The sequence below is a fragment of the Puma concolor genome, chromosome E2, assembly GCF_028749965.1.
Source record: "Puma concolor isolate L17-30 chromosome E2, mPumCon1.1.hap2, whole genome shotgun sequence".
Taxonomy (NCBI): Eukaryota; Metazoa; Chordata; class Mammalia; order Carnivora; family Felidae; genus Puma; species Puma concolor.
The window spans coordinates 27,841,349-27,854,903 of NC_141681.1; the positions used below are offsets into that span (position 1 = coordinate 27,841,349).

The 13,555-nt window shown below is 54.6% G+C and overlaps 1 protein-coding gene across 6 annotated transcripts in view; it reads left to right on the forward strand.

The window, feature by feature from the left end:
• The window catches only part of CNGB1 (cyclic nucleotide gated channel subunit beta 1), an 86,842-nt gene that overhangs the window by 13,252 nt on the left and 60,035 nt on the right, over positions 1–13,555 (forward strand). For 4 of the 6 annotated variants that reach the window (XM_086689310.1, XM_086689311.1, XM_086689309.1 and 1 more), the window contains 10 exons: positions 1,481–1,538; positions 1,835–1,907; positions 2,731–2,851; positions 2,956–2,998; positions 3,198–3,234; positions 4,859–4,934; positions 5,224–5,263; positions 5,619–5,802; positions 7,308–7,383; positions 8,946–8,982. In XM_086689310.1, the coding sequence (XP_086545436.1) occupies positions 1,481–1,538; positions 1,835–1,907; positions 2,731–2,851; positions 2,956–2,998; positions 3,198–3,234; positions 4,859–4,934; positions 5,224–5,263; positions 5,619–5,802; positions 7,308–7,383; positions 8,946–8,982 (745 nt within the window). Of the gene's footprint in view, positions 1–1,480; positions 1,539–1,834; positions 1,908–2,730; positions 2,852–2,955; positions 2,999–3,197; positions 3,235–4,858; positions 4,935–5,223; positions 5,264–5,618; positions 5,803–7,307; positions 7,384–8,945; positions 8,983–10,933; positions 11,061–13,555 lie in introns of those variants that run through there. The other 2 variants (XM_086689314.1, XM_086689315.1) reach the window with 2 other exon arrangements.

The following is a 13,555-nucleotide window of genomic DNA, read 5'->3' on the forward strand; positions in this document are numbered from 1 at the left end:
TTGCACGTGCACACATGTATGTACACATATGTGCATGCCCTGTGTCCTTAAGTGGTATGTCTGTGCATACATATGTATTAGCAAATTGTGTGCACACAAACACATGCACGTATTTACATGTATTTGTATGCACACGTGTATGTCACATGCCTTGGTGTGTCTGTAGGGTGTGTGGGGCATGCTATAAGTGTATGAGTGTGTACATGTATATGTTTCTGAGTTTGTGAATGTATTCATGTGTTTGTGTATGCACGTTTGTGTTTCTGTGCATGCATGTGTGTATGAACATATTTGTATGTAGCTGCATGTTTGTATACATACATATTTTATACATCTGTGCATGCAGGCTCATGTGTGAGTGTTCAGATGCAGACCTTTGTATGTGTAGGCATACATGCATATGTGACTACACACACGTTTATTCATCTATGTGTGTATTTGATTGTGTGTTGATGTACATTTGAAATGATGTGTTTGTGAAATGTGTTTGTATGTCAGTGCATGTGTATGCGTGTAGATGCCCCTGCTTATGGAACTGAGCTTATATATATGTACATGTATGTATACACAAGTATCTGTGTCTGTGTATATATGCAAATGTATGGGAGTGTGCATATGCATGTGTTTGTGTGTCTGTACACTTGCAGGCATTTGCATGTGTGCATGTCTGCATGCATGCACATGTATATATGAATATTTTGCATGTGCCTCTATGCACATGCATGTGTATTGGGGCATGTATACATACGCAAACGTATATGCACATGTGCTTTGTGTCTTGCATATACACGTGCATGTATGAGCAGATCCACTTATCTGTGCATGTGTATGCACACACCGCTGTGTTACTGCACGTGTACCTATTTGTGCTCATGCATGTATGCATCTAACTGCACATATATGGACATTTATGTGAGCTCATACATTTACATGTATAATGAGTGTGTGTGTGTGTGTGTGTGTGTGTGTGCATGTCTGTACACGCACATATTTGCACGCAGCACTAGGAGCTGCAGCTACAGAGGCAGATGAGAGGCAGATGGCAAATGCTGAACTGCTACCCAGCTGCTCCAGGGGAATGGCAGGTTTGGCCCCCCCAGGAGAGGGATAGCTGGTGGGGGGTCCTCTCCCCTCCCTCTCCCCTCCCTCTCCCCTTCAGTTTGCCTCAAGGCTTCATAACTGTCTCCAGTGTTCCTCTCTGTTCTCAGGCCACTGGAGTGGGGCAGCTTCCTGGGGGAGGTGATAGGCTTGGGGCTACCTTGGTAGGGGGGCACCTTGGATGTGGGACCCGTGGTGTTGTGAGGGAGGAAGTGTCCCAGGTAGAGGGTGAAGCTGCTGGGATTTACAGGGATGAATGTGAGAATAGAGCTGTTTGGTCCTGTGGGGTGAGGGGGTCCTTAGTGGGTGGGGTGAGGGCTGCCCCTACCTGAACCGGGCTGGTCTCCCTGAGGGCTTATGTGGTCCTGTTTGAACCTTCCAGCCACCGGAGGAGCCATTTGAGGGGGAGGAAGTGGCTACAGCTGAGCCAGGCCCTCAGGGTAAGTGCTGGAAGCCCAGGCTGGCAGGGCCAGCAGCAGGGAGGGTATGTTCTCTCTCAGGGCTTTGCAGAGTTCATAGGCCGGCAGGCCCATTTCACAGATGAAGAAACTGAGGCTCAGAGAAGTTGAGGATCGGGCTCCTGGGGACTTTTTAGCTGAGCTGAGCTGGAACCCTGGCCTTCTGACTCCCTTGGGGTTCTCCTCTTTCCCCTACCTCTGACTTGACCTCCCTCACAGGGTAGACCTCCCTAGGTACTCTGAGGCTCCAGATCTAAGTATGGGGAATTCTTTTCCAGAAACCCAGGAGGCTGCCCCTACTCCACCCACATCCCTCCAAGCCCAGGTTGCTGTGGTTCCCGAAGTGAACAGGTACCACACCACCCTTCCCTCTCCTCGGGGCCAGCCCCCACCCCCCCCCAAAAAACCAGGGAGCCACTTGGGGGTGGGGACCAGCACTGTCTCAGGTCTCCACTCATTCGCTGGCAACTGCCCAGAACATCTTGGGAACTGGCTGAAGGGATCCTCAGGCAGAGGCAAGGATCTCCTGGGCCATATGGGCAATGTGACCAAGAGAAACAGAGAATAGGGGCTGGAGCATTCTCAGTGCTTGGGAGAAATGCAGATCCAGTGTGGCCAGGGCTTCTGATTTTTCCAATGAAGCCAGAAATCCAGACTTTCATGTAAAATCTCCAAGTTGGCTCATTTTAGACCATCAGTGCTTATCCAAGTGAGCATATCTTTTGGGGGGTGGGGGGAGCAGCTAGCCTCAGGCAGTGAGTCTGTGACCCTCATGTTTAGGCTGCCCAGTCTCAGCCACAAGGAAAACGCCCCACAGGAAATCCTCAACCCTTCTGACCCTTCTGGAGCACATGACGTATGCCTAGTGTAGGATGGGACCCCCTGGAGCCAGGCTAAGCAGGAAGCAGGATACTAGAACTTGGCTGCTTTGGACCAAGTATCTGATGGGAGTGGGCTCAGGATGGTACTGTGCATACCTGCCTTGCCAAGGTTTGGTGTCTGCCATTTTCCAGAGTTGGATGCAAGCCTTGGGGGAAGGTGACATATCTGAAGCCTCACAGTGGGGAGATAGACATTTGGGATTCAACCCAAGTTCTTTAGGACACCAGACAGTGCCACTCAGATTAGGGAGGGGCCGGGGACCTGAGGGCAAACTCGGATCTTTGTCCCTCAGCACTCCCAGTGGCTGGGTGCTGACCTGGCTCAAGAGAGGCATGGAGAAAGTTGTCCCACAGCCGGTCCTCAGCAGCGGGCCAGCCCAGACCACTGCTGCTGGCTTGGAAGGCCCCACCCAGGTACTTGTTGGGGTGGGAGCTGAGGTGGTTTTGGTGGGGAAGGGCAGGGTGGGAGGCCATTGGGTCTGGGCTCTCTGCCCTCACGTGTCTGTCTGTCCTGGCAGGCAGGAGCACAGATCCCTGGGCAATGCAGCAATGGGAGCTCAGGTAAGGCCAGGAGGCAGGATGGCTTTTTTGGGGGTGGGACTAGCGGAGCTCAGGCTGGATCTTGCCCCTGTGGAGAGCTCACAGGCTGGGAACTCTCATCTGCCTGGCTCTGGATTCCAACCCTGGTTTGAGTGAGGCTGACCAGGAGACGGGGTCTGGGTAGGTCTCTTGGTGCTGACCACCTTCCTTTCTTCTGCAGATGGACTCGATGTGGCCCCTGGGGCCCAGGACACTGGGTAAGTCCCCATCCCTGAGCAATGGTTTGGCCCCTGAACCTCATCTATAGTGTGTGTGGTTGGGGGAGCCGTGTGCCCAGACCTGAGGACCTTGTGTTCAGGACCACATCACCTCAGTGTGTGACCTTGGACTTGACTCTCATCTCTTCCGGACCTCACTTTTCTCATTCTTAAAATGGAGCCAAAGGGCCCTGTGCTTCCCATGGTTTTTTGTGCTGATTTCTGGGAGATGCTCTGGTGGGAGGCCATGGGGAGAAGTCATGGATGAGTTCCTCATAGATGGGCTCGTGTATGTGGGCATTGTATGGAGCCCAGGGGCAGGGCTGGGACCACTGTGGGGGACATAGGGGTACCTAGGTTGGCCTCACAGTCGGCAATGGCTTTGTACTTCTTAGACTTGACCAAGGTGGGTGGCTGTCTTGTCATTAAGGGTGGGTGAGAAGGCAAACAGGGGAGGCCATGTCCTTCTCTAAGAGGGCCCCGGTCAGCTCCCATTGCCTCTGTCTGGCAGGAGTTCAGGCCCAGTGTGACCAGATTCTCCAGTTTTTTAGGAGAAGCTAGAAATTTAGGGTTTTATGGAATCCTTAAATTTTAGATGTTGCCAACTAACTGAAAAGTTTTCAGAATACTATGGGCCCCCCGGATAAGCCTGGAACCTCCAGTTTGCAATCTCTGCTGGGGACCCGGAGTCATGTATTCACCTTCATTCACCCCACTCATTCATTCCTTCCCTTGTTCATTTGTTAGACTGCTGGCTTCTTGAGTGCAGGGACTTTTGTCTGGTCACTGCTGAACCCTGGTGCCTGGCACAGGGCCTGCCATAAGGAGGGGACTCAGCATGGAGGGGATGAATGAATGAATGTATGTGATTGCACCCATTCATTCATTCATTCATTCATTCATTGTTCCAGTCACTGTGGTCTATTTCTTTTTGTCCCCTGGAGGCTGCCCAGATCAGGGGTCCCCAGGGGCCACTCGGCTGACTCATGAGACCAGCAAAGAAATTTAGGTTGAAGTCCCCCAGAGGACTTGCCAGCTTTCTTTTGGGGCCATACCTGAGGCGATGGGATCCCCTGGGAATGTGGGTTCCCCCTGAAGAGGGAGGGGCTGCCTGGAGGCCAGATGGATCTGGGACCCATTTGCCCCAGGGCTAGCTATATAATTTGCGGGGCCCAATGCAAAATGAAAATGCAGGACTCCTTTAAAAAAATCACTAAGAGTTTAAGATTGTGACAACTGCATGAATATCAAAAGTGGGCCCTTATAAGTATGGGGCCCTGTGTGACTGCACTGCTCACAGACCCATGAAGCCAGACCTATCTGTCCCAGGCACAGGGAGTCCCCCATGCTGCGTTCAGGTCCCCAAGCAGCTGCTGTTTCTCACCTGGGGCCCAGGTGGCCAAGGCTGGGCCTGCTGTTCCAGGCCTGGTGCAGCCATGGGTCAGAATTTGGGGCTGGCAGAAGTTGCTCCACTACCTGAGACCCTTCTAGAGTGTACAATACAAGGTCCCCACTGTGCAGAATGGGACCAGAGGTGAGGAAGGACTGGTTGAAGCCTGGGATTCCAACAGACATTCAGGTCAGGGTGATTAGGTTGCTCCACTGATCCCTGTCCCCTTTGCAGGCCTGGGCCCTGGCTGCTCAGGTGGCTTGAGCAGAATCTGGAGAAAGTGCTGCCTCAGCCCCCCCAGAGCTCCAAGGTAAGTGGAGGAAAAAGGGGGAGTAGGCAGATGACCACCTGGGAGGGTTTCTGGGTCCCAGAAAGGATGTGTGTAGTCCAGCAGGCTATCCCCAACCCCTGGGACACGTAGAGGGAGTGCTGTCCTCCCTGGAGGGTTCTCCTTGATGGAGAGGAGTGACTGCAAAACAGCAAGCAGATTCGTGGGGAAGGAGGGGGCCCCCTGCTGCCTGCCCTGGGCACCACTGGCTGGGGAGGGAGTGCACAGGGCTCACTTTGCTCTGTGACCTCACTCCCTGTCTCTGATCTAGGACTGGGGAGATGAGCCTGCAGATGCTGCCTTGGGCCCAGGTACAGGGAGGGGACTGGGGAGGGCTGGGCTGGGGGTGCCACTGGGGCCTGAGGGATTCTGGGGGAGGACCTTAGCCCTCACCAAGGCCAGGGAGGGGTTCAGGGCTTGTGGGGGCTGGGCTGTTGTGGTGGGCCTCGGAACCCCTCCCCAGTGCAGGCTGGGAAGCCAGTGGTGTGGGACCATCCTGTGAGGTCTTGACAAGCCCCTTGAGCTTCCTGGGCCTCAGTGCCCTGTCTAATGAGAGGCATAGTTGGAGTGGTTCCAAAGGGCTCCTTACTCAGTCCTGTTGGTGCCTGGGATCTGGTCCCCTGTGCCCATGAGGGATTGCATGGAGCCCTGCTTTGTCATCTTTAGACTCCTGCTCTGCCTGCTGCTTAGAGCCCCCAGGACCCCCTTTGGAAAGGGAGCCCATGCTGCAGGCCCCGGAGAGCCCCAACATGCCCACTGCTGGCCCCCTGGAGCCCAAGGAAGAGCCAACTTCAGAGCCCCAGGCCACCTTCCATGCTTCCTCCTTGCCGCCTGCTGGGGACCCTGCCAGGTGAGCCCCCCAAATGTCATGCCTTCTATGGGGAGCAGGATCAGTGCTTTGCCCCAGCCCAACATCCAACACTTCACTGAACATTGTTTGTTTGGTTTTTGTTTTGATAGAGAGAGAGAGAGAGAAAAAGAGAGTGTGAGCAGGGGAGAGGGGCAGAGGGGGAGAGAGAGAGAGAGAGAGAGAGAGAGAGAGAGAGAGAGGATTTTTTTAATGTTTATTTATTTTTGAGAGAGAGACGACGGAGCATGAGTGGGGGAAGAGCAGAGAGAGAGGGAGACACAGAATCCGAAGCAGGCTCCAGGATCTGAGCTGTCAGCACAGAGCCTGATGCGGGGCTCAAACCCATGAACCGTGAGATCATGACCTGAGCCAAAGTCGGATGCTTAACCAACTGAGCCACCCAGGAGCCCCAAGAGAGACAGGATCTTAAGCAGTCTCCATGCTCAGCACAGAGCCCAACACAGAGCTTGATCCCATGACCTGAGCTGAAATCAGGAGTCTGATGCTCAACCGACTGAGCCACCCAGGTGCCCCCAGACTAGTTTTTTAAATTTTCAAAGTCACCCATGCCCTGGGGAGAAAATTTAAAGGGGTTTCTGGGGTCTCTTCCCATCAACAGCTCTCTGCCATTCAACACATTTTCTACCCACAAACAAGCTGGGAGGACATTTCTCCTTCAAACCAACACACGGACCAGACAACAGCAAACTGCATACCCTGTTCTGCATTTTGCTTTCTTCACCAAGAAGTGCATCTTAGGGGCACCTGGGTGGCTCAGTTGGTTAAGTGGTTCAGGTCGTGATCTCAACGTCTGTGGGTTTGAGCCCTGAGTCGGGCCCTGTGCTGACAGCTCAGAGCCTGGAGCCTGCTTCAGATACTGTGTCTCCTTCTCTCTCTGCCCCTCCCCTGCTCGAGTCTCTCTGCCTCTCTCTCTCTCTCTCTCTCTCTCTCTCTCTCTCTCTCGTAAAAATAAATAAACATTAAAAAGTTAAAGACAAAAAACACATAAAAAGTATCTTAGAGGTGGTTTTATCTGGATTGGTCTGCTTCACTCTTTCAACTGTTTCGGAGTACTCTATTATAGGGTGGTACCAGCTTTTACATAGCTTGTTTCTACTCTTTCACTGCAATCAGTGGCTTGTACAAGCATCATTTCACTCACATGCAAGTAAATCTGTAGGGCAAATCTGAGAACCTGGCATCGCTGAGCCAAAGGATGCATGCATTTAAAATCGGGATATGTGTTGCCAAATGCTCCTGCCCTGGCAGTGTGTGAGACACCTGCATGCACTTCCGGGGTGGGGGTGGCAGAGTGGGTGCTGAGCTACCTGCTGGGGTCTGAGCGGTACCCAGAGGGAGGAGGGCAACAGTCTTTGGGGCTAGAGACCTGGTTCTGGTCTGCCTTCTGGTGGGCTTGCTGTCTGCCTTGGGAGGGACCTGACTCTGGTCTCAGTTTCCCCGTGAGCCCCACCACTTAGACATGGCCTGCTTTCTCCCATTTGCAGGTTGATGGCTTGGCTCCGGCACAGGCTGGAGATGGCCCTGCCACAACCCGTGCTCCATGGGAAGGCTGGTGAGCAGGTCTGTGCAGGGCTGGGGGCGGGGCCCTAGGGAGTGGTGGGAGGGGCCTTGCTGAGGCAAAGACTGATGGGCTGGGGGCGGAGCTCAGGCAAGGATCTATCGTTTGAGGGCGGGGCACCGAAGGCACTGAAGGCACCTAAGGAAGAAGGGAGGCTGCAGGGAGGGCCCGGGGAAACAGCCTGTCTATCTAGTCAGCTCACGTTTATTCCACACACTTTCCCTGAGGGGCTGCGGCCACGGGGCTGAGAAGTGCTGGCCCAGCGTGCTAACCAGGAGGCCATAATCAGTGGGGGAGATGCTTCCATGGAGGGAGCAGAGAGGATGTGGGGTACAGAGGAGGACCCCCACCACTGCCCCCCAGCACGAAGGAAGGCTTTCTGGTGGAGGTGGCTTGCAAGCTGAAACCTAGGGAGAGGTAGCATGGGGGTGGTGTAGGAAGAGCCCTTTGGGCAGAGGATCAGCAGGTGCAAAGGACCAGAGACAAGAGAGGCCAGGAATGTCCTGGAAAGAAGTGGGGCTTGGGGCTTATAGGAAGCCAGAGAGCCCTGTGTGCATTTCTGAGAACCTAGGACTCTAACACGGATGGGTGGAGGGAGCAAGTCCTCTGTCACCTCTTCTTCCCCCTCTCCAAGAACCTGGCACCTGGTCCTTCTCTCTTGGGGACAACTGTATATCTTTTTTTAAGCTTTATTTGTTGACTGGTTTTTTGTTTTTTTAAATGTTTATTTATCTATTTTGAGAGAGAGAGAGAGAGAGAGAGAGAGCGCATGTGTGGGAGGGGTAGAGGGAGAGGGAGAGAGAAAATCCCAAGCAGGTTCCATGATGTCAGCACAGAGCCCAACATGGGGCTCCATTCCATGAACCGTGAGATCATGACCTGAGCAGAGATCAAGAGTCAGATGGCTTAACCGGTTGAGCCACCTGACAATTGTCACCTGGAACTGGGAGGCGAGAGGCCTGGTCCCAGTCCTGACTTCGGTAGGAGGTGGGCAGAAATCCTCAGGGCCCCCTTCCCTGCAGGCCGAGCCTGCAGGCTCTGTGTCCATGTGGCCTCTGTGGGTGGCTGAGGAAACACAGCTTTGGAGTTTTCCAAGAGAATGAAAAGGGCCTGGTGGCAGGAACTTCTGTGGTGAAGATGCCCCCACAGAAAGGAGGGGCCCCCTCGAGTACGGGGCTGGGGCAGGGGAAGGTGTGGTGCTTTGGGGAGAGGCCTCTCCTGCAGACGCAGCTTTGACACAACCCTCCGGGGAGGGCTGGGAGGAGGTTTTCCCTACATGGAGAGTGGAGAGTGGAAGGTAGGCCGCTCAGGCAGGGGGCCCAGCCTGGGCAAAGGAGCTGAGGTGGGACCAAGTGGTGACCCAGGGAGGACAGTGCCTGGAGCACTGGGCGAGCTCTGAGAAAGGAGGGGGGGAAGCAGACCAGAGAGGAGCCGGGAGCCACGGGACCTTCTGCGGGAGTCCTGATAGGGGTGAGGAAAGCCCTCTTGCCCCTGTGTGTGCCGGGAGGGGTGGTGGAAGCAGGGAGGCCGGTGAGGAGGACACGGCATTTTTCTCCCCATGCAGGAACCTGATTCCCCTGTGGCGTGTGACGTGCAGACCGGTAAGTGACACCTTAGTGGGTCCTCGTGTGTGTCTCCGGGAGGGTTGCTTGGTCTGAGTGCACAGTGGGGTGGTTGCTGGCCAGGCCTGAACTTACTTGGGGGCTACGTTTGGGGCCTCCTGACCTGGAGCTGAGAGAGCCCATGTCCTGCAGGCCTCATCTCAGGTCAGCCCGGCCAGGTAGCCAGAGCCTGGCCCAGGGCCGCATGGTGGCTGGGGAGAGACGTGGTGGGGACCTGGCTTGCCTTCCAGTTTCTACCCAGAGAAAACAGTTGTGAGGCTGAGTCGGATGGATCCCCTTCCTCTGGGAACACCTAAAGAGAGCTCCCCACTTCCCCCTGGGCCAGTGGGTTTGGCTAGGCAGAGTCCCGGTGGAGGGATGAGGGGAGAGGCGTGGGGTCTCCCTGGAGGAACTAGATCCCATAAACTCCAGCTCCAGTGAGGCAGGAGGGTTCCCCTTACCTATGGGTGGGGAGGGTGGAGAGGTGTGTGCTGCCTTTTGTCCCAGCCCTGCACTAGTACTGAGGGATCGACTGAGGCTAGGAGGAGAAGGCCAGGGTCCAAAATCTGTTCTTCCTCCATTTCATGGCCTCGGGACAAGCGTGTGGTGTACAAGGCATTCATTCATTCATTCATTCATTCATTCATTCATTCATTCATAAAGGTCATGGAAGGCCTGCTATGTACCAGGCCTGTGATAAGTTCTAGAGGTAAGCAAAGCAGAGTTGAGGGCCAGTGGGTGGTGGCCCTATTCCACCCTGGACACAGGCCCTCAGACCATGGTGGGGTCCCTAGGACCCATGTCCTAGGCTAGAAAACCCTAACTCTGCCAGGCTGATGGTGGTCTTTATGAGCACCCTGAGGGTGAGGATGGCCACCATAGCCTGGAGCACGGACAGACCAGTTGACCATGCAGCGGAGTCTGGCAGAGTCTGGCAGAGTGGCCATGGGAGGAGATGGGATTTGTATAATGGTGACAACGTTATAAGGGGTAGGCTTCAGAGCAGGGTTTGCTCAGCCTCGTGGAGTCTGTGCAGAGCAGGGACCCCCATGGCTGTTGGGGCTGACAGAGGTACAGGGATTTGCCCAAGGTCACAGAGCAAGTTGTCACAGAGCGGCGACTAACATCCGCTGGGCCTGGCAGCAGTTGTCAAGGTTAAAGGAACAGAAAATTCCGGGAGCACAGCTTCCAGAGTGGAGAGCTCTGAAGACGGAGCCCCTGGCCCTGTCTCCTCCTCCTCTCTGCTCCTCTGGAGGAGGCAGGGTGCTCATCTGGCTGTGGACAGGACCTCCCCGTGAACCCGGAGTGTGTGGCTTGTGGGTGGGCACTGGGGCAGCGGGGCCAGGAGCCCAGTGTGTTAGCTCCCCCGGTTCTGACAGAACAAAGGACCACAAACTGGGTGCCTTTGAACAGCAGAAATGTGTTCTCTCACAGTTCAGGGTCCAGAAGCCCCAGCTTGAAGTGCTGGGGGTCGGCTCCTCCTGGTGCTCTAGGGAGAAACCATCCCATATCTCTCTCCTGGCTTCTGGTGGCTGCTGGCAGTCCTCCGGGTCCCTTGGCTGCTAGCTGGCCTCCAATCTCTGCCTTTTCCTCCGTGTCTGTCAGATCTTCTCTCCTTCCTCTTATAAAGACACCAGTCATGGATTTAAGGCCCGCCCTAAATCCACGATGAGCTCATCTTGAGATCCTTAACTAATGACATCTGCAAAGATCCTATTTCCAAATGAGGTCACATTCACAGGTTGTAGGGATCAGGACTGAATATATGTTTCGGAGGGACACGATTCAACCCACTCTATGGGGTGACCCTAAGGGGCTGGGGCAGGAGTTCCCTCTCCTGCTGCCAGCTCTACCCCCTGCCTCCCTGCCCTTTCATTCATTCATTCACGCACCTGCTCATTCATTCCCTCCGCCTGCCCACCCAGCCACCCACCCTTCTGTCTTGTTTCAGGAGTGGCGGCAGCGGGGGGCCTCTGAAACAAGAGAGAAGGGATCCTGGGAGAGCACAGATGGACAAACGGACGGATGGATGGAAGGAGACAAGGGTGCCCTGAAGACCTGCAGGGGAGGGGGAAGAGGTGGCTGTTGACCCCATGCCCTCCTTGAACAGTGACCCCCCTGCCGCTCCCCACACTCCCAGGCTAGGTGAAGGGAGCCAGTCCCACAGCTCCTTCTCTGAGACCAAAGCTGGCGCCTTTCCATGGAAGCAAGAAGGGCAGCCAAGGGCAGCCTGTGGGACTCAGGCTAGACAGCAGGAGATTTTCCCACCAGAAGACTGTGGGGAAGCCCATGGAGGACTCTCTTTGAGAGGTCGCCTGCACAGCCCTCAGCGTGGTGCCTGGCACACAGGCGGTGCCCCGGTGGGACACAGTTTCTCCCAGAAGAGGATCCTCTTAGGCTAGGCTGTGTTCTCTCCCTCGAAGAGTTTGGGGTCCAGCAGTGGACAACGGCACATGACTTCGGTGACATTAAAAAGCATAAATTAGCACATCACAGCTGTGATTGCATGATATATTTGCTTCAGATGAAGCTACAATGAGTACTTAGGTTTGAAAAGTGGTTGAGTTAATGTGGCCCATGGTACTGGGGTAGCAGGAAGGAGGAGTTTGCCAGGGATCCTGATCCCCAGCTGGCCCACAGATGTCTGTGTTTGGGGCAAGGAGTGATTTTAAATATTAGAATTAGTTGCCAACATCTAAAAACAAGGTGGCTTTGCATTGGATAAGTCTGGCTTCTCTATAGCAATTATAATAGACCCATGCTGTGCTTCTGAGGACACTCCTGAGGGCAGGCAGCACATGCCCCCCCTTCACCTATAATACCATCTCCCTGGCTACCTAAGCCTTTGACTTTGAGACCCTTCAGGTCCCCAGTTGGCAGTGAGGGGAGGACAACCCAGGAGAGGGAATAAAGTGAGCAAATGGCTGGAGGTGGGAGAGGGAGAGTGTTGGGTACCTCAGCAAATCCCGAGTTTTTGATGCAGAAGTTAAAGCCAGAAAAACTGGGGCCTGGGATGCCTGGATGGCTCAGTCGGTTAAGCATCCAACTCTTGGTTTCAGCTCAGGTCATGCTCTCATGGTTTGTGAGATTGAGCCCCAAGTCAGGCTCTGTGCTGACAGCTCAGAGCCTGCTTGGGATTCTGTCTTTCTCTCTCTGTCTCTCTCTCTGTTCCTCCCCCATATACATGTACTCTCTCTCTCAAAATAAATAAATATTGGGAAAAAAAGGGTAGGGCCTGATCTTACAGGACTAGGCTATAGACAATGGGGAACCACTGAAGGTGGTTGAGCAGGGGAATGACTTCACAAAGACTACCCTGAGGCTGAGCAAGCATTGGAGGCAGAGAAAGCAATGGAATCAGGGTTCTTGAGCTTTGGGCCACATCCAAAGCATCTAGGACCCAGGCATGCCAGGGAGGATAAGCCAGAACTTGGGCTTTGCCGGCAACCCAGGGTCTGGTGCGGGCCTTGACCTAGAATTTATGCCTCCCGCCTCCCTGTTTGCTGATCTTGGAAATAGGAGCTCCTTCCTCAGATGCAATTGATGACCTTCACTCCTGGAGCCAGAACCCCATTCAGTTGCCCTGAGGGACATCCTAGGCTGGCAGAGAATGCTGGCCAGGAGGTGGCGGGACAATGAGGGACTCCAGGAGCAAAGTTTCAGCCCCAGATGGAGCAGGAGTTTCCGTATGAGCTTGAACACCCACAGTGCTTCAGTGGCCCCATCTGGACCCAGGGGCAGGGCCCTGAAAAAGCTAGGGAGCTCTGACTCCGATGCCTAACGAGAGGGTCTCAGGGCTCCACCAGGCCTGCAGGGAGCTCTGCCACTGGATCTGTGTGGCCGAGTACCCCGTGCCTGCCCTTCCCCTCTGGTACCCTGGCCACCAGCCTCTTCTGAGAGCCGTAGAATCTCTGGCTGTAAAATGGGGATTGTATAGGGCATGGCTCAGCGGCCTGGCCCAGAAAGGAAAGGAGGAAAAGCTTGTAAAATTCTTCCTCACTAAATAGTATCTAAAAAGAAAGCGAGGATGTAAACAAAGACGGCATCAACTCTTCAGGACACCAAAGGCTGGGGTCATGCAGTGCCCAGCACGGAGAGGCCACCCATGCCAGGAGGCACTCAGGGGCATGTTTCTCACCTGGGGTAGCACACCAGGGAATCGGGAGTCAGGAGACCTGGCAATGCCTCTGACATCCTTTGTGGCATTGGGCAAGTCATTAGCCTCTCTGAGCTGGCTCTGTGCTTTATAAAATGGCGAGAGTACTATTGCCACCATGCTGTCACCATGCAGGGTTGCTGTGAAAGCTAATGAACTCACGAGCCAGGGGATGTTTGTTCTGTCTCCCGTATGCCATTTAGGGACTTGTACCCCAAGTGGCTGCTCAGGGCAGAGATGCTACACTGTTACTGGATGGCAGTCTAGAATGACACGTGTGACATGTCCCACCACTGGATTCGGGGCCACGCTTGGATGAGCCTCCCCGGTCAAACCCCAGGGGTGTTTGTAGGGCTGGAGGGGCCAGGACCCGCGTGGAAAAGCCTAGTTCAGGATGCGTGTGGGGGATTTCCCTGG